At 36.7% G+C, this 18,955-nt stretch overlaps 1 protein-coding gene and 1 non-coding gene across 3 annotated transcripts in view; both read right to left on the bottom strand.

The window, feature by feature from the left end:
* The window catches only part of HSD17B12 (hydroxysteroid 17-beta dehydrogenase 12), a 214,515-nt gene that overhangs the window by 30,858 nt on the left and 164,702 nt on the right, over window positions 1-18,955 (bottom strand). For both annotated transcript variants that reach the window (XM_073216436.1, XM_017669711.3), the window contains 2 exons: window positions 15,304-15,368; window positions 14,431-14,475 (listed from right to left, as the gene is read on the bottom strand). In XM_073216436.1, the coding sequence (XP_073072537.1) occupies window positions 14,431-14,475; window positions 15,304-15,368 (110 nt within the window). The remainder of the gene's footprint in view (window positions 1-14,430; window positions 14,476-15,303; window positions 15,369-18,955) is intronic.
* LOC118968060 (U6 spliceosomal RNA) lies at window positions 2,133-2,235 on the bottom strand. Its single transcript, XR_005055440.1, has one exon. It is a non-coding gene; the product is annotated as a U6 spliceosomal RNA (small nuclear RNA).

The following is an 18,955-nucleotide window of genomic DNA, read 5'->3' as shown; positions in this document are numbered from 1 at the left end:
CTAGAAATATTTTGAAAAAGAAAATGCATCCAGACTTCATCAAGGTAAAATCTGCTATGCAGACTCCCAACCCAGACGTCCAGCCCAGCATTGTTGCATACACTTTTCCAATAAAAATGAGTTCAAACTGACACTATACCATAACAGACTGACACACTGCCAAATTCCAAACAGACAAAGACGTGTCTTCAAAACCTCGGGGAAACACTGTGACAAAAGTATCTCGCTTTGGCCAAATTTCTGGCCCAGAAATCATCTTACACCTCAGTCCACATTTGTCATTATTAAACACATCTTCGCAGAATGATAGGACAGAGATTGCCAATTGTCCTCTAACATATATTCTTTTCTTAATACATAAAACAACTTGTGGCCTACTATAAAAACTTTATTTTCTACATCCTTGTTCACCGTGTATATGACCCTTTGACTACGTTATGTCTAAAAAGATGTGACCAAGTAACACATGCAACTTCTTGGACATGCCATTAAAGGAGAAAAAAATACTTTTCTTCCTCTTCGTGTATTGCTCCTTTTGATAGCTGGAATATGGATGTGATAGATGGATCTAAAACAGTCAATGTGGACCCCAAGAGGAAAGCCACATGCTAACAGGGGCAGAGCAATGAGATATAAAGAGGCGGGACCCCTAATGGCTGTGGAGCTACTATGCCAAACCTCGATTGCCTCCTCAGCTTATCTCAGAGAGGAATAAATTTCTATTTTGTTTAAGCCACTATTAGATCTCTGTTGCAGCAACCAAACCAGTATTCTAAGTAATATAATTGACAAATCATGTTGATAAAAACCAACCAATGTTAACATTTCAAGACTTAAAAGCGAAACAATCCCAAAGCAAACTCAATCAGAAATTGTGCTGACAGCCCAAATGGCCTCAATATTTTATAAATTTAAAAACATGGTCCTATTTCTTCTCTTTTCTAGGTTTGCTTGACCCAATGCAGAATATGCCCACTGGGCCTCAAACGAAACTGTATGAAACCAAGTCAAAGCAAAAGCTGATTTCAGAGTTTATCCTCCTAACATAGTCACCTCTTGTTGTCTCAGATTAAATAGTACTCTACAAATTTGCCTACATGTTTCCTAAGATTTGTCTTTTACAGGAACACAAACTAATTGTTCAATATATAGCTAGGCCAAAGTCCCACTCCCAGACCTTCCACTTACTAGGGGTGTGACCTTAAGTTAGTTCCTTATCTTCCTCTGCAGAGTCCTTTTATATTAAAAGAAGAAGGTAGCTACATGATAGGCTATATTCTCAATCTTAAAAGAGGTAACATATAATGGAGCCAGCATAAAACACATCACAGAGTAAGCTTCTGAAAAGAAATGAGGGTCCCTTGCTGTCTGCATTCAATATTCTTTTAGGATGCAGCGCAACTAAGTATCTAGGCCTCCTTTAAGCATGTTGTGCCCTACACAGTTTAGAGCCAAAAATAGGGACAATTTTGAGGTCATCCAGTTCAGCTCACAACACTGAAGTTTCTGGACAGTTCCATCAATACTTAAAAATACCTCAGTTGGGATCTTCTTGGGGTAACATAATTATTCTAAAATTAGATTGACAATTGTCCAACTCTGTAAATTTACTAAAAACCATTCAATTGTATAGTTCAAATGAATGAAGTTTATGGTATGTAAATTATCCCTCAATAAAGGTGTTTTTTAAAAGACATTTTAATAATCATAAGGGTAAGAATTAAAGAACTGGAATCACAAAATATACTTGATGTTACTTTATTAAATCCAGGAGATAAAAGGGTTCTCACAATGCTCTATGCATATCAAGTTATGGCCTGGGGCAGCATGAAGTCATACTTTAAATGTTCTTTCTGAATGGCAAAGATTATCCAAAAAAATGGTCAGTAACAAAATAAAACCCCATCAGATATAATCTTATTAACAAAACTACATGAATAGCATGCTAAACATTAACTATTTTCTTGGATAGTCTTTATTGTATGGCTATGTTTAAAATATATCTACCCCACCATCTTATATATTGAGATATAACTGACACATAACTTTGTGTTAGTTTAAGGTGTACAACATAATGATTTGATATATGTATATATTATGAAATGATAGCCACAAGAAGGTTAGTTAACATCAAAATTATGGGCTGCTTCACAAATTAATGTGTCATCCTTATGCAGGGGCTATGTTAACCTTGTCTGTATCATTCCAACTTTAGCATATGTGCTGGTAAAGCAAGCATCAAAACATAGTTTTTACACATATGAATTAAAACTTTAAAGTTTTAATTCTTAAAAAAGTTTTAGTAATTTAACACAAAGGAAGGGGCAGTGTTTTCAATGCCTGGCTACTGAAGGGCCAGAAATATTTATTGGATGTTCAATGACATAGGTCTTCTGAAAAAGTTAAATTCTTTCACATTGTTCAATGGCTTCTTTTAAATTCTGACTCTAAATTATTTCTCTCGCGATAGAATGGAACACCTTTTTTGATCTGTCAAATTATAACAATGAAAAGTCTGAGAAAATTAACCTGAAATCTGCATACTTTTATAAAATTAACACCTTCATCTATACTTAAATTATCTTTCCTTCTAATCAGATTAGAAGTCATAATAACTTCAATCTTCAAGCCTTCTTTGTCTGGGCATGTGAATACAAATAATTTTTAATGTTCTTTGCCTAAGTAGAGAGGCTTTACTATGTTCACATCAAATTAAATTCTCTTTAACATCAAGTTTTACAAGGAATATTTTAACTAAGCTATTAGTAGTCTCGTTTTATTTATATGCATCAACTGGTTTCTTGATACCTGGTTATTTATACCATATAGCAAGCGTTTCTGTGAAATCTGTCTGAACTCCATTTCACAGCTTACATGCTGTTTCTGGAGTTAACTCAACATGCTAATTTTAGGCCAGCTGCAGGTGATAATTGCTATAGGAGGAAATTTTTTGTTCCTCTTAACACATTGGTAATATAACGTTATCTTAACTGTAAGTTCAGTGGTTAAGAACATTAGAAAACTAGTAGCAAACATGATTTCTAGACTTGTTTTCTTCTGTTGGAGTTGTTTCCAAAAGTATACAGCAAACAATTTAAATTTAATTGGTTCCTAAAGTTACTGCATTACTACTGCTACAACAGAGTTTCAAATCCTTGCAGAAAAAATTAATGTTTCCTGTTTACATATATATTTTTAGTGGCAGTTTCATCAATCCTCACCACAAAAAAGTCATAGAGGCCTAAAATCAAGCAGAGGAAGGAGGGTCAATATATGTTAGATTGCACCTATATATTGCAGCACTTTTTTATGCAAGCTGGCCATAGAGCATACACATATACAAAGATAAATGACATCTTTAGCAATGACAGCTCAGTTTAGAATTTCTTCTGGAGATACCACATATCAATTTCAAAAGTGAAATATTTACTGTTATTTATTACCACAACTATGTATATTCTGGCTGGGAAATAAATAAGAGGCTGATAATCAATATTATTAGATCACGTAGTTGAGATACCTAACTCAAAATACATTGGCTGGCCTAGAAAATCCTTGAGAATATTACATTAAAATGTAGCCATCTTAATATTCTTAAATACGTCTTAGATTTTTGGCATTACTTACATTGCTTTTGTAATTAGAAATCCCCACAATTAATGTTATTTCTAAAAGAAATGAAGTGAATTTTTCTTTCTCTTTCACTTCTGTGGTGTCAGTAATCAAAAGTGTGTGAAAGGAACTTTGTTATTTTATACTTAAAAACCAGCTTAGGTTTCCCTGTTTTTTAGTTTAGTATGAAAACTGATAACATAAACAAATTGTACAAATTATGCAAATTATTTTACAAGCAAGTAACTTTTTCACATCACGTAACCTCTGGTATTTCATTGTTTTTTGGAGAAACAGTACAAAGAAAACACTATTGCATAATGCTTAAAAAGACAACCAAAAATCTACATGATGATTAAAATCCAAAATAATTTAGTAAAATAAGAAAACATTGTCCTCCATTATCTATAAATATGAAATAAAGAGTAACAACTTGTTCTGGAATCCAAGCAAAGCCCCAAGAATTCAGGCTATTCACATAAATAATTAAGACACCACAACAAGCCACTCTGTCCACTTCTGCCATGCCCTCTGTCCCTGGGAAACCTGCTTAGAATAAACAGGATCTGAATTCAAGCAACTGAAAAATGAACCCATACAAATTAGAAGAAAATAGGTGCAAAGCCTTAAACAACTTATCAATTGGAATCATTAGTAGTAATTTTAAAAATCATGGTATAATAGTGAAAAGAATTACATCAAGTAACAATGATGTTACACAATGCTGTTTTGGAGAAATTTGATGGTAATGCCATTGGAAGTCATACTAGAATGACGCAGCACACATTTTCTTTGATAAACCATAATTTAGGCTTTGTGGTACCAAGAATATAGCTTAATTAGAAATTCTTAGAATCTCACCTGTATGGCTAATAGAATATTTACTGTGCAGGGGGTAAAAGGCTTAATTAGATCAACCTTTTAGAATGCTTGGAGATCCCCAAGTATTATTTTATTGTACTCTTTGCTAATGTTTAAGCCTTTGTGGAAGTTACGAGCCTTCTTTGCCTCCCCCTCCCCCACCACCACATGTTACTTAACCTGAAATTCAACCCCACACCATAAAAAACAAAGTTTTTCCTTTTGTAATAAATTCTCGTTTGATACATGGTAACATAATTAAACAAAAGAAAAAGAGCTTTTCAGAACAGAAGGCTGCAATGCCAATTGTTAATGATCACAGAGCCCTAATTTATAAACTCTAAACAAAAATAAAAAAGGACGCATATATCATCATATACTTTTTTTCTAAGTTTAGCATACCGTAACATGGTAGCTAAGATTTTCAATTACTTAAATTTTACCAAAGTAAACTGATTTCTCAAAAAGTGACAGATTTTGGGAGGAGAAAATCTCTAGTTCTCAAAGAGCTTTTTATATTTTCACCCATAGAGAAGGCATTTCTCCTGTAAACTTTGAGCCAAAAAGAACCTTAGAACCAATCTACAACTACTCTGTCATTTTTTTTTAATGATGAGAACTATGGAAAGAGTGCTTGTCATGCAGCTTGGCAAATCCATCATTTTGTAGTTATGCCTGAAATAGCCCATTACTGTAAGACCTTAGGGGCTAAATGTGCCCAATAATTTTGAAATATTTAGGAGCACAGTGATAGCTACTTTCAAAAGAGATTAAGAGTCAAAGAGTCTAGATATTAACTTGGAATGTCTTCATCTAGAAAAGCCCTGGGTGGGGGTCAGTGGTGATGGTCATACTCTCCTTCCTACAATTTATTAATTTACTAATGTTAATGTGAATTCTTGGGGTAGGGTGGAATGATAAATTCTTAGCATAATCCCTAAATTAAATACAATTTGGACTGATGAACAGTCTTCTCATGGATTTCCAAATTACTAGAGGGCTCCCCCTACTGGTACTTTGTCACATGCCGGAGGCAAATCCATGTGAGAAAAAGGAAACAAATGCTTTTCATCCATACAAACATTTATTACCTCCTCCATGGGTAGAGCACAACATCACACATTTCTGGCTGAGGACATACAATGAATAAACACTGGCTTTAGAAAGAAAAAAATAGTTTTTCAAAAGCATGTAAATGGCCTCATGCTCCAAGTGCTTCAATTTCAGATAATCACAGGGATGAAAGACACTGATTTACTCAAAGCCAGTCTAATCTTTCAAGTCCACCAAGCAGTTACTCAGTTTGAGTACTTGGAGTTATCTAAACAGGGGAGTGCAAACTCAAATACTAGGTAGGTAACATAAATGAGGGCAGTGAGTCAGACAACAGGGACTAGTGGGGCCTGAGCTATCTGGAGAGTGCAGGCCTAACTACTTAGTAGCCTCAGCTGCTATTCAGCTCCAGTCACTTGTTGTCATACAACAGTTTAGGTCTTTGTTACCTGATTTTCATATTTTTCCTAAGAGATGCTAGAAAGTTCAGTGTGAAATGTCCCACTTCTGAAAACACTGCTAGAGCCAAGTGAAGTATGTCGGTAGGGCACATCCAGCCCACAGACTATCAGTTTGCAACCACTAACCTCGAATCACAATGGGCACTCACCCTCTGCCCATTCTACTTCTGGCAGATCCAAAGATTAGCAAGTTCTCGCAATTTGCTTCAGTGTAAATAGCAACAATTGATCCAAGTTCAGCCTTCTAGGGCCACAAACAATAAATGTTAACCTTATTCCCAAAGAAATGGAATTTTCAGTTTTTTAATTCAGTCATTATACAAAAAGCATTTATTGAATACCTGACATATGAGGCCCAAGGCTAGGAATTGGCAGAAAATCAAAAGGACTTGGTACCAACCCTCACGGGGCTCATAATCTGTAGAGACACTAAAGTAAAAATGAAATGCTGAATGAAGAGAAGACACATGGACAAGAGACCTAATCTAGTCCAGAAGGCTCCCCGCCTCACCCTCACCCCCAAGTAGCTAATAATGTAGTTGAGAACTCAAGATCTTGAGTAAATCAGTATAGCGGGAGATGAGGGAGCCTCCCGCACAGAGGGAACAGCCTAACGGAACACTAGGTTCAGGAGACTAAATGAAGGTGCTTTGACTTGAGCACAGAGAGTTAGAGGGAGACAGGCTCAAGGCAGGGCCGCATCAGGTAAGGCCTTCCCTGTTGGCCACATTAAAGATTCTGGACTTGAAGGATTTAACAGGGGTATGATATGACCTGGTGTAAAATAACACTCTGGCTGGAGCATGGAGACTGGACTGGAGGAGGAAAGGTGGATGAAAAAGGCTGGTTAGGCTATTTTAGTAGTTCCCACTGAAAAATTCAGGTTAGGGGCACGCGTGCATGCGTGTGTGTGTGTGTGTGTGTGTGTGTGTGTGTGTGTGTGTGGTCTTGCTCAGGGTGTGTGTGTGTGTGTGTGTGTGTGGTCTTGCTCAGGGTGTGTGTGTGTGTGTGTGTGTGGTCTTGCTAAAGGTGTGTGTGTGTGTGTGTGTGTGTGTGGTCTTGCTCAGGGTGTGTGTGTGTGTGTGTGTGTGTATATGTGTGTGGGGTCTTGCTCAGGGTGTGTGTGTGTGTGTGTGTGTGCATCCGCATGCGCACAAGCACACACATGTGATGTCATCCTTCCCTTCTCCATGCTAAAAATCTCTAGTTCTTTCAATACTCCTAATAAGTCAAGGTTTCAAGTCCCCACCCTGGTTGAATACCCGATGAGAGAAGAACTGAATTATGATCCCCTGTTGAAAACTCTTCCTCCCCACTCCCAAATAAAACAAACAAAATTCAGTGGTACTTCACTGTAAGTGGAGGTTGTTAATAAATTTTGCCCTGGGTTGCCAGTTCCTTCACTGCTCTAAGACAGACACTGTTGTTGGGGCAGGGTTCACTTGAAGAGTCTATGGTGCCTAGGGTCCTAAAACCATCATTAAATAAAGAGAACGGTTAGGCATAGAGAAGGAAGGCAACTCTAAATTTGGAAGATGTTAAAACAAGTGGTCTCAAATCAGAAAGAAACAATGCAAACAATATCTGTTTTATAACTTGTCTTTGGACTGGTATGTCACTAACCTGTTTGAAACTGGACTTGTACTTACCTGCCTCTGGAGCTGTGGCACTTCTTCCATTTTCCTTGATTCTCTAATAGTAACCAATATCAATACGACAATTTCATTTGCAAACTCTCTCACTATTCTATGGTGGAAACCCCACCAGGCATAAAATTGGAACTATTTTAAAAGAGTGTGGTTCAGTACCTAGAGGTTTAATTATCCTAAACTCTGCCATTTATGGTCTGAAGGTCATTGTTCTTGAGGAGAAATAAACCTTACCTTAGATTTCAGTCACAGAGAATCTGAAATCACAAGAAAAATACCCTGGCTAGTAGGACCTGTCTTCCAGTTGAAGGCTGATCTGCCTGCCACACTGGTCACCTATATAGAATTTCCACACCACTGCTCGTCTCACCTGAGCACTTAACTGCTCTGCAGGGAATAAGAACAAGCTTCCATTTAACCCAGAAGGATTTGAGAGCAAAACTATAAAGCAGGCAACATGGCTTCTACAAATGCCTTGGATTACCCTGAACTCACAGTATTATGCCTGGTAAAGGGAAAGCCCAGTTAAGCAAATCATGGAGAGGGAAGAAAGGAATAAACCAAATTATTAAATGAAATGAAAAGTGAAATGATCAGGGGACTGGACAGGGAGTGGTGTGGGAGAGCTAACCTGGATCCTGTGATTAAACATCAAGGGTCTACAGTCAAAATTAACTCTGGTTGACTTCTTCCCCAATGTTCTTCTGGACCCCTCATCATCACTGCAACCGGTGAGGACCTGCAATTCCTTTGGTCAGGATATTTTACTTTTCTTATTCCTCTGTGTGAATGTGGACATGTGATTTTTATAATTATCTGACCTGTGACTGGACAGGAGCAATGGACAAGCAATAATGCTGGACCTGAAGGAATGCAAAACCAGGTCACTCGATGCTCATAGTGTAGCGCAAGACTTACAAGATGCCGGAGCCCTGCATAGCAAACTGAGGGCCCAAGCCCAAGGTCACAGCTGCGTTCCCCAATCTTTCCTGGCACACATCTCAGCCCGTCAGCAACTACCATGTAGTTTGGTGAGGAGATAAAACTTGGATCCAACACTGTTGGTGAGAAGAGGTTGTTCTCTTTCTTATATAAGCCTTTTTCAATACATTTATTGTAGCATTAGGCTACAGACATCTATACTCCAGTTCTCCTGATGTCTAGCCACCATAAAACCTGGTAAGAGTCTAGAGCCAGACCAATTTTCATCTTCTTTTAAGTCACTCCAGTGATCCAAACAGCCAATGCTACTGAAAATGTAGACCTGACCCTGGCAACATAACACCGTCAACTAAAGGACAATGGGTACAATGCATCAGAATACACTTTGGGGAAAATCACACAGCATGAAATAGCTCTGAACCTGGGAGTGCCACACACAAAACTTCATCAAGGTGAATGCCGTTTCCTTGGTACAAATACCATCAAACCATAGAATGCATACCGCCACATCACTCTGCCATGAGAACCACCCTTCTGAAGCATTCATCAGATCACACCTTACTTTCCCAAGGCTTCCCGTAGCTCTCTAGCCTCTTGAGCACAGCACCCAAGTTCCTGCACAATCATGTCCTAACTCACTTCTCTGGCCTTCTGGTTAACCACTGCACATCACTGGCCACCTGCCGTTCCAATCACAGCATTCTCATACTGGAATGGTCACTACTCAACCGTGCAACAGAGATGCTGACCACACTCCTCCTGCGGACAATACAACAAAGACTGGCTGTCCTCCAGTTGTTATTAATTCCACAGAGAACAAATCAAGAGTTCTGAATTGTTTTTCCTCTAAAAGGGCATATCACAAAGGTGCAGGAAAATTCCTATTTACACTAAAGATAAATTAGAGATGATTATCTGGCATAATGATGAAGTGTTCTAAATAGCAAACTTCCCTAATACTTTAAAAATGGGATTTGATATGCCAAAAAAAAAAGGTTTACATACAAAAATGTAAAACATATTTCCGGTTCTTCTGCTAGAGATACTAACTGCCAATATGGTCCACAATATGCTACAATATATGATATGCTTATGATGTTAGCATTTATCTCCACTAACTCATTTCACAAGAACAAGTATATATGCTGATATGAGGAAAGAAAATGGAAAAGGAAAAATGAAGAGGTGGGAGATGAAGACTGGTGCCTCATTATTATTTCATCATTATTTTTAAAAAACCAACCAGTGCTGCTGGATTTGTGCTGCTTGACCGACATTTCGCCCCCTGCACTACTCGTCTTTTAGCAGGGACGTGAGGTGATCGCCACCAGCACATGCTGGCCTGTGCTCAGATGCTGTTTGAAGGATGCAGTGTGTGGCCATGGAGCACAGCAAGCTGACTGGTGCTCACAGATCAAGACCAGGACCTTGGCCTCTTATTATGAGTACTCTGTAGGCTGCCAGCCAAAAATCCATGTTTTGAGAGACAGAAGAAGCCATGGTTTTTCGTTATAAGGGTCTACAAACAGGTAACTACTGACAAGCAGGAAGTTACAACAGAAAAATATTAATGTATCCGAGTAAAAACTTTACCTGATGGAGGAGTTAAAATTAGTAGGGCACTAATTTGTAGCTAGTATTAACAATTCTATCAAATAAAGTTTAAACCCTTGAACATATTTTTCATCATAATCTTATTAAAATGTTATGAAACACATGTACATAGTTTTAACACTCATTTTTAAGCATTTGGCCAAATGTACTAGAAAAATTATCAAAACAATAGCACACATCAGTCATTTTAACAGACAAAACCACAAAACACAAATTATAGACAAGAAGGGATATTAATTTGATCAAAAAACTTTGCTGAAAAGTAAAGCCTCAGTTGCACATATTTACTGAAAACCTTATCAGCTCTGAGTTTAACAAAATAATGATAACATTTTTTACAGCCCTTAGAACTGGGCACTATCTAAAAAGGTTTACACATATTACCTTGTTCTGTTCCCAAAACAACTCTTTAAGATAAAGAAAATTATCATCCTCAGTTTACAGACGAAAAAGGTAGGCACAGAGAATAAGTAATCGGCTCAAGGTCACATAACTAGTAAATGGTGGAGTTCATTAATTAACTTGAAACCTCAGATGACTGGAGAATGATAAAATTTTTTAAGTATGCCAAGGGAATACCTTTAAAGTGACACAGCTATAGGCATATTAACCATGTTTTAAAAGCACCAATTTTGTACATGTGGATCTTGCTCTAAATCTACTTACAGATCCACTTGTTAGAAGTTGACCTCACTTAATCTCATGTGAGAAAAAAATATTGGTTAAAAACAACAATGGTCTTCAAAGCTCCTAGTTTTAACTTCTGGTTCAGTCCCATCTTACTAGATTTAAGTGGCTTTTTCTTTTTTTCATGCAGGTTCTGCTCATTAATCACCCCAAGTGTGGATCTAAAGAAGAGTTTATTACCTCTCTTTTTTTGAGTATGTTTAACTTCAGATACACACAATGTAGCTTCTCCTTCCCTATTAGATTCTTAGAAGGTAGGTGCATTTTTATAGTCTCCTTCTTGTGACTTTGATAGTTGTATCCAGTAAGAATGAAAACTATTCCTTACATATTGGGCTACTGCATGAAAATCAGTTCATTTAAAACTCCTGGAGGTCTTTGACATGCCAGACATAAAACCATGAGTGTTTGTTTGTGGAGGTAACCATTTTCCAAAGAAAGTTAATGTATCAAGAAATTGGAGAACTATTCTTTGGTTTCTGGGAATCACTGACTTTAAGGGGCTTGCTTTTGGCATGTGATTTTCAAAATGAATTTAAAATGGGAAGTGAAAAGTTAGAAATACTACTGTGTCTTGAGTACTGGAGAGAAATTAGCTTGCATTGTGCCCATTGTATGCTTAACATAGTAGCTTATTTATTGTGTCATAATAGTTAAATGTTAATGAGCATATATTTTGCCATGTTTTCAATTTTTACACATACTGATGTATTTCTCTTCTTGTACATGAATATAACAAACGAAATACATGTAAAATTCATTTCTCTTTTCATATCTAGGGCTGAAAAAAAGAAAGAATTCTGGACAAATATCCTGATGGCAAGATAATAATGGTTCTTCCTGAAGACCCAAAGTATGCCCTGAAAAAGGCTGACGACATTAGAGAGATGGTTCATAATGATTCAGGTTTCTAACAGGCTCCATTAATGTGCTATTCCAGAACTGAAACACTTATCTTTATTTCTAATGACAAAAAAGTAGTTGGCTGCCTAATTGCAGAACACATCCAGTGGGGCTACAGAGTTATAGAAGAGAAACTTCCAGTTATCAGATCAGAAGGAGAAAAAGTCAGATTTGAAAGGCAGAAAGCCTGGTGCTGTTCTACATTGTCAGAGCTGCAATCTGTGGCATCAGTCGAATATAGGTATTCAGCATGATGGGTCAGAAGAAAATTGCTTCTCGAATGATTGAATGCCTAAGGAGTAACTTCATATATGGCTCATATTTGAGTAAAGAAGAAATTGCTTTCTCAGATCCTACTCCTGATGGAAAACTGTTTGCAACACAGTACTGTGGCACTGGTCAGTTTCTGGTATATAATTTTATTAATGGACAAAATAGTACCTACAACAAATTCTTGCCTACAGTACTAGAACACACCTACTGAAGAGAATGGATAGGTGGCTGACTTTAACTAGGAACTAGAGCCATTTTTACTACAATGAACTCAGGACTAGCAACAACCACAAGGTTGTTCCATTTTCATAAAATTGGAAACTATGCAGTAATAGTTTATTATTGTTTTGTTTTTTAAAGAAAATATGTTATCATCTTTTACAGAAATTTATGATTGATGTATTTTATCTATAGTTATTTAGACATGTTTACATGCAGCAGATAATTGTTCATAGTGGACTGAAAACTAATGCAGGGACTATGGTCTCAGTGATAAGCATATTTTGAAGTTTTAATATGGAAATATACCAGTGTAGCTTGGTACTGTATTGTTTTATATTGATCTGCTGATACCAGGTATAGTTTTAAAGACTGTATTTTCACAGAGCAGAAACCAACATTCTTGAGTTACTTTTCAAGGAGGGTACATAATTACATGTTTAGGAACTCAAAGCAAATTATTAAAGAGCCTGAAGTAAGTTTTGAAGGAATTCCCACAAAAAATAACAAAGTTCCAGATGAGCCTAGCCATTTCTCTCCTTCCTGTTTCTGATGACAGGAAGAAGTAGGTGGCAAGGAATTGACAGTTTCCCTCTTGGAGAGATATAAAGGACTAGAATAACAAAGGTACCCTCTACCGTTTCTTAATGTTCTATTCTGGTTTCGTTTCTCAAAATAAATGGCAATTTGGTCAATAACAAATCCCAAAGAGGTTTATAAAAATCTGTGGAATAGTTGGATGCTAAATATGGATGACTTGGTGTCTGCTTTGTTATTCCTCAGAAATACTGCACTGCATATATGCCCTCCTTACCGGACTTCATTTTGATACTTGTCAATCCTTCATACTGCCCTCTACTTTTAAAGGCTTGAAAACTGCTGTGGCCTTTTATGACCTGTATATAATGTAGGATAAAATAATGAAATACTTGATAGCTTTTAAAAAACAATAACAACAATAGAAAAGATACAGTGATTATTTGTTTTATAAAATTGCTTCTCATAACTTATTTGAGGTGCCTTTAAGCAGCAAGCTACCAAACGTTATATGGTATGTATGCATCAACAACATAACTTTCATTTTGAAAGAGCTGGTTTACCTCAATCAACCATATTGTTAAATCATATAAAAACTGAATCAAACACTTTAAAAGCAACTTATAAATTATACAGGGAAAGGCACAGCCATACAAGAAGGGTTGGATAAGGTGTAAAGTTTTAGGGTCCTTTGACTTGAAGTAAACCACGTAAGTAAGGGTTATAATTTCTCAGGACATGAAGATCCAAGAATTTTTCTTTAAATAGTCACAATAGAGAAAAAAATCACGACTATGCCATAAAGCAAGAATTAGTAATTAAGCTCTTACTTACATTTATCTAGCCAATTCTAATCATTTTGAGTTAAATATTTTGGATTTCATTAAACTTATCTAAGAGTTACTAAGAATGGATTTGGCTTTTCCATAGTAGTCATGTTTAAATTTAAAGTATCTGACTTTGCTGATGGGAATTCTGCCTCAGGCAATATTTTCTACTGGTCTGAATCAAAATATGGTATCTTACTGCACTTACTGTTAAAATATAAGGAAATGGTGTTCAGATACTCATATTTGCTAGCTAGTCTTCCTTTTAGGATATATTAGTTGTGGGGCCTCTTGTCAGCATGTACAAGTGACATAGCTATAATGCATGCCTAGCAACTAGAAACCAGAGTAGTTTTATGTGCAGCTAATAAAAATAACTCTCATTACTTTGTAGTCCCATACTCCACATACAATGCTTTACCACAACATGTAACTCATCAACTCATATATATCATAGGAGATACAAAATGGAAACAATTTATCACAATGAAATTGCATGTAGATGAAAACTTTGTAAAAATCAATCTTCTAAGTTTGTTTGTGTAGTTCCAGGGCCTATGGCAAAGTTTGTGTATAGGAGGCATTTATTAAGTGTTCAGTTATTAAAAAACAAAATTACAAAGATACCTGTTTCTTACTCAGTTCTTTCTACTTCCAAAAGACATAAGGAAATAGGTGACCCTCATCTGGAATACATACTTAAATCAAAACAAGAGGGGTGAACAAACTGGTATGTCAGTGTTTTTAAACAGAGCCAAAGAAGGATGACATATTTATAAAGAAGCTGCTTACCTTACAAACAGAAAGAACATTAACATTTATCAGTTTCTTGATGATCTGAAAAAAGAAATTGATAATTTTATACAGATGTGATCACAGAAGCAAGCATGTTAGATATACATACATCGAATCTAGAGATGCATTGAAAATTCCTCCAGATACAGTACAGATCTTGAAAAATGACAGGAATTGGGGTGGAGATGCAGATTTTATTTTATTCTGAGTTTCATAGTACTTTTCTACCTAAAGCAGCAATTCAGGCTAATATGGAAAAAAAAGGTGTATATGCAAAGTAAAATCTGGAAGTAAAGAGACACCCTAAATCTAGAGTAAATACACAATATCTTCTCTACTCATATAGAAAGGAGAAGTTACTGACTCTAAGATTTTTAATAATTTCTTAAAAATTACATATTCCTTCAATTATATGCCTTTCTGGATTTTATTAAAGAATTATGCATGTATCAAGAATATACTTTCTTTTTGGTAGAGCTATTTGCCTGAATAAACAACACTGCTATATTTTAACACATTTATGATATTAAATTGATGTTTAGAATCCTGATACTTAAAACAGAGCTGTTTTGAAATAATAAAAATAAGATTAATAAAACTAGAGCTATTATTGAACCTGGTACTATACAAATGAGGTTATAAATATTTTCTCATTCAAGCCTTCTAACATCCCTGTAAAGTGGCCTATTTTACGGACACGGGAACAGAGACTAAGCATGGCTGGGAACATCCCTTCGGCATCTCTGGTAAGAAGTCAAAGAGCCAGGGGGTGAACCTCAAGCAGCTGGACTTGAGGGCTCAGTCTGAACCAGAATACCACACTGCCTCACCAATACTTCTCCTCACCAGAATACACAAAGGAAGACTTACATTGTCCAAGTCAGGAACATCCAAGAAGTATTCCGGATATTCATATGACATTCCAACGTTGTTTACTGAAAGAAGATGACACCAATAGCTGGCTAACATATATGTTTTATAGATTTATTGAAACAATGGGATTAAATAAGGAGATTAACCATACCAAGACTAAATGATACATACAATGACATCAAACACTGTTTATGCCTAGCGTGACCTTTCCCACACTTTTCTATCCAAAATCTACCCACATATGTACAATTCAAATGTCTCCTCCTTCATGAAGCCTTTCTGTACCTACCACCCAATACCTGACTAAAGGATTTTTATTTGCCTCTCAATTTCCATAGCTCCTTGAAGTGAGCATATATTCTGCCTCTGTAATACAGTTATTTGTAGATATTGCTTAAATTTTCATGATGTAATAGAAAAAAGGGAGAGTACTATAGTATAGGAAACTGAAAATGTCAGTTCTACTTATAACTGTTTCAGATGTGTGGTTTGGGGTAAGTCACATAAGATACGCATCTCAGTTTCTTCATCTCCAAAATGAGAGCTAGTTTAATTATTCAGGAAACATTTGCCATACACCTATGTGTAAGACATGTGCCAGGAACTATGAAAACCTGAAGGAAAAAGGCAGTTTCTGGCATCATGGAGCATACTATCTAGGAGGGAAAGAAAGGCACTAAATAAAAAGAATTAAAAAATTATTTCATTGCAAAGTACAAAGCACCATGGGAGCCTGTCCTGGAGAATCTGACCTCGTCCAGGAGGTAAAGGAAGGCCAAAAGGTGGGTCAGACTAAATGTCTCCAGTGAACCATCCGTCCCTCCTAGATAGTAAGCCCTGACAGTCAAGGTCCTGTCTCAGTCTTCCTTGTATCCTCCCTCCTCAATCACCTACCCTAAGATTGGCTTTACAAAACAATTGAAGAGCTATGAACAAATTTTATATACAATTAAGTACATGATTAATACTCAGATATTCTATGGTTTTCCCTAGTCCTGGAAAGACAAAGACAAACCCAGAGTATGGACCATTTGTAGGAATCAAAAATAAACATAGGATCTTGGAATTTATTTTAACTAATAATGAAATGGATAATCATGTCTACATTTAATCATAACCCTATTTGGTAGCTCCTATTACTGTTTCCCTTTTATGTATTAGGAAAGTGAAGCCCACAGTTGTTAAGTAACTTGTCAAAGGTCACAGAGCAAAGTAAGGCTGGGATCCAAACTCGGGAAATTTGACTTCAGAGGCTAGGCTTGCCACCACTACATTAAAGCATCATATGCCTTCATCCAGTATTCAGCTCAGGAAAAAAAAATTGGTAATAATTGGATAATAAACAGAAATCTGATGGCAATGTTTAAGAAAACTATAAAGTGTTTGAAAAAGATTTCAGTGGCAAAAAGAATGAAATTATGATCAGTCTGCTAAAGCTTATAGGGAATCGTACCAGGTAAACCTAATGGTAGTAATAGTAAATTTTTCAATAGACTAGCAAAATTAATGCTTCAAAAGAACTCAGTAAGGGTCCTATATTTAGGAGTAAGCCAGTTACTTGTGGATGTCAGTATCAAGATTTTATCTGCAGAGTTTGGTTAGGATGGCTTGAACAATGTCACTGAAATCTATCTGAAAATCTATAAGCAAAGAAAACTATTTAATTAGGTTTGGTGCTCATCTGAATAGATAGTATTCAAACATAATTAATAACAGCAGGTCTAAATCCATTTTTATTTTATTCAGCAGGTTCCCCATCCACCAGGGGTTCTAAGAATCAATTTTATATCTGTTAACAATTAGGCCAAAATTAGTTTAGCTGAGGCTTTACACACTCTTGACTTTTGCTTTAACCATCTATAGAATTACAAAGGATGAGCAACTTGTTTACAATGTGACTAAGAGAAACAATAACAGCCAAAATAGCTGTTAAAATCCTAAGTCAGTAAAGATAAACAGAATCCTTGATGAAAGGCTTCACCAAGTTGCAATATTCTTCAGGATTAAAAAAACATTACATCATGAACAATGATCTCTTACCTCCTTTCACTTTTCTGTACTTAGAAAACTTTCTATTTTCAGATTTCTTTCTAGCCCAAGGAAATATTAATGCTCTATTTCAAAATTCTGGAGAAAATTCAATACTGTAACTATAAATCTTTTAAAATCCAGATTTGGGTTTCTAAAAAAAAAAAAATCTGGGAGCTTTGTACACAGAAAGAGTTTACTTTGTAATCTTAACCTGTACTACAAGAACAAAGTCGAGCTAAAAAGCCCACAAATAACTAACTGAGAAGAAAATGCCACTCTGGTTAAGGCTGCGTAACAATAGAAAGTCTTCAGGTGTGTCTCTGCTGAGCAAAAGAAAGCTATCAAAACTACTGACACACAGATGATCAGCTATGGAGGTACTCTTTTCTGATAATATTCCTTTCTCTTAATTAAAAAAAAAAAAAAAAAAGCAGTTACTGTGTGCTGACCTCCAATGAGTTCTGCACAGTGGTATAGAGGGCATGTCAAAGTGTGGGCAAAGGGTCTGTTTGTTTCTACGCAGAAGATCAAGGCCTAGCTTGGATACCCAGAAAATGAACTAAGATACGATATGAGGAGGAGCTTCCGGCATCAGCACTCTCTGGAGGACTCGTGCCGGGGGATGATCATCAAAAAGCCTCCACAGGGATCCGGACGATGCTGCGGTTGTGGCTGCATCCAGCCCACCATCTCCTGGACTTGCCATGAGAAGGAGGAGGGAGATGTCTAGGCTGGCATGTGCATACAGTGAGACAACGAATTTGACCGGATCTGTCTGTTGGAACTCAACCAGGAGTTGGGAGGGGTGCAAGTTGTAGCACCCCAAAATCTCATGACTATAGACTATCTATGGTTAAAAGAACATATGGGATGTGAACAGATCCCAGAAATGGGCTGCTTTAATTTGTCTGATGGTTCAAGTACAGTTGGAAAATATCCATCATATCATAGATAAATTTTCACAAATGCCTAGGGTGCCTAAATGGTTTTCTTGGCTTCACTGGAGATGGCTGGTAATTATAGATTTGCTTTGTTTATGTCACCGTATTCCTATTATGTCAATATGTGTGTGCAAATTAGTTAGTAGTTTAAAACCTATACATACTTAAGGTACTATACAAGAAGATATGTCAAAGAAATAATCAATCCTCCCAAGTTTCCTTCATATGCTACATCTATAGCTTTTCTTCTTCCTTCCTAATTACAAACTTTAAATAGAATTCGTGCCTCATATCGAATTTACCGAGTATCATAATTCCTCCAGGTGGTAAAGATACCTCGAGACAAGTGCTGGGCATAGAAGCCACAGGGCATAAATCTGCAAAGAAGTAAAAAGCTAACCTTTGCAAATAATATGGCTTCTCTCTCACTTACCAACTTTACATTTCCCTGTATGGCCCCGGAAGATGACTGGTTAGCCAGAGACGGGTAAGATTCCTCAAGGGAGGAAAAACCTAAGACAGGCACAGTCGCAGGGGGGCCATCAGGTGAGAATTTGGGGATCAACAGAGGTGAGGCTCAGAACCTCACCCCCCCTGTTTTGAGAGAAATCTTCTGCATCCGTGGATGTTTTGCTGCCCTTGTCTAGCCTGGATTAATACTTAGTCCATAGGCACAC

Source organism: Manis javanica, chromosome 11 (genome assembly GCF_040802235.1).
Source record: "Manis javanica isolate MJ-LG chromosome 11, MJ_LKY, whole genome shotgun sequence".
NCBI lineage: Eukaryota > Metazoa > Chordata > Mammalia > Pholidota > Manidae > Manis > Manis javanica.
Note: the sequence above shows the minus strand (reverse complement) of the source record. Positions and strands in the feature narration are given on the sequence as shown.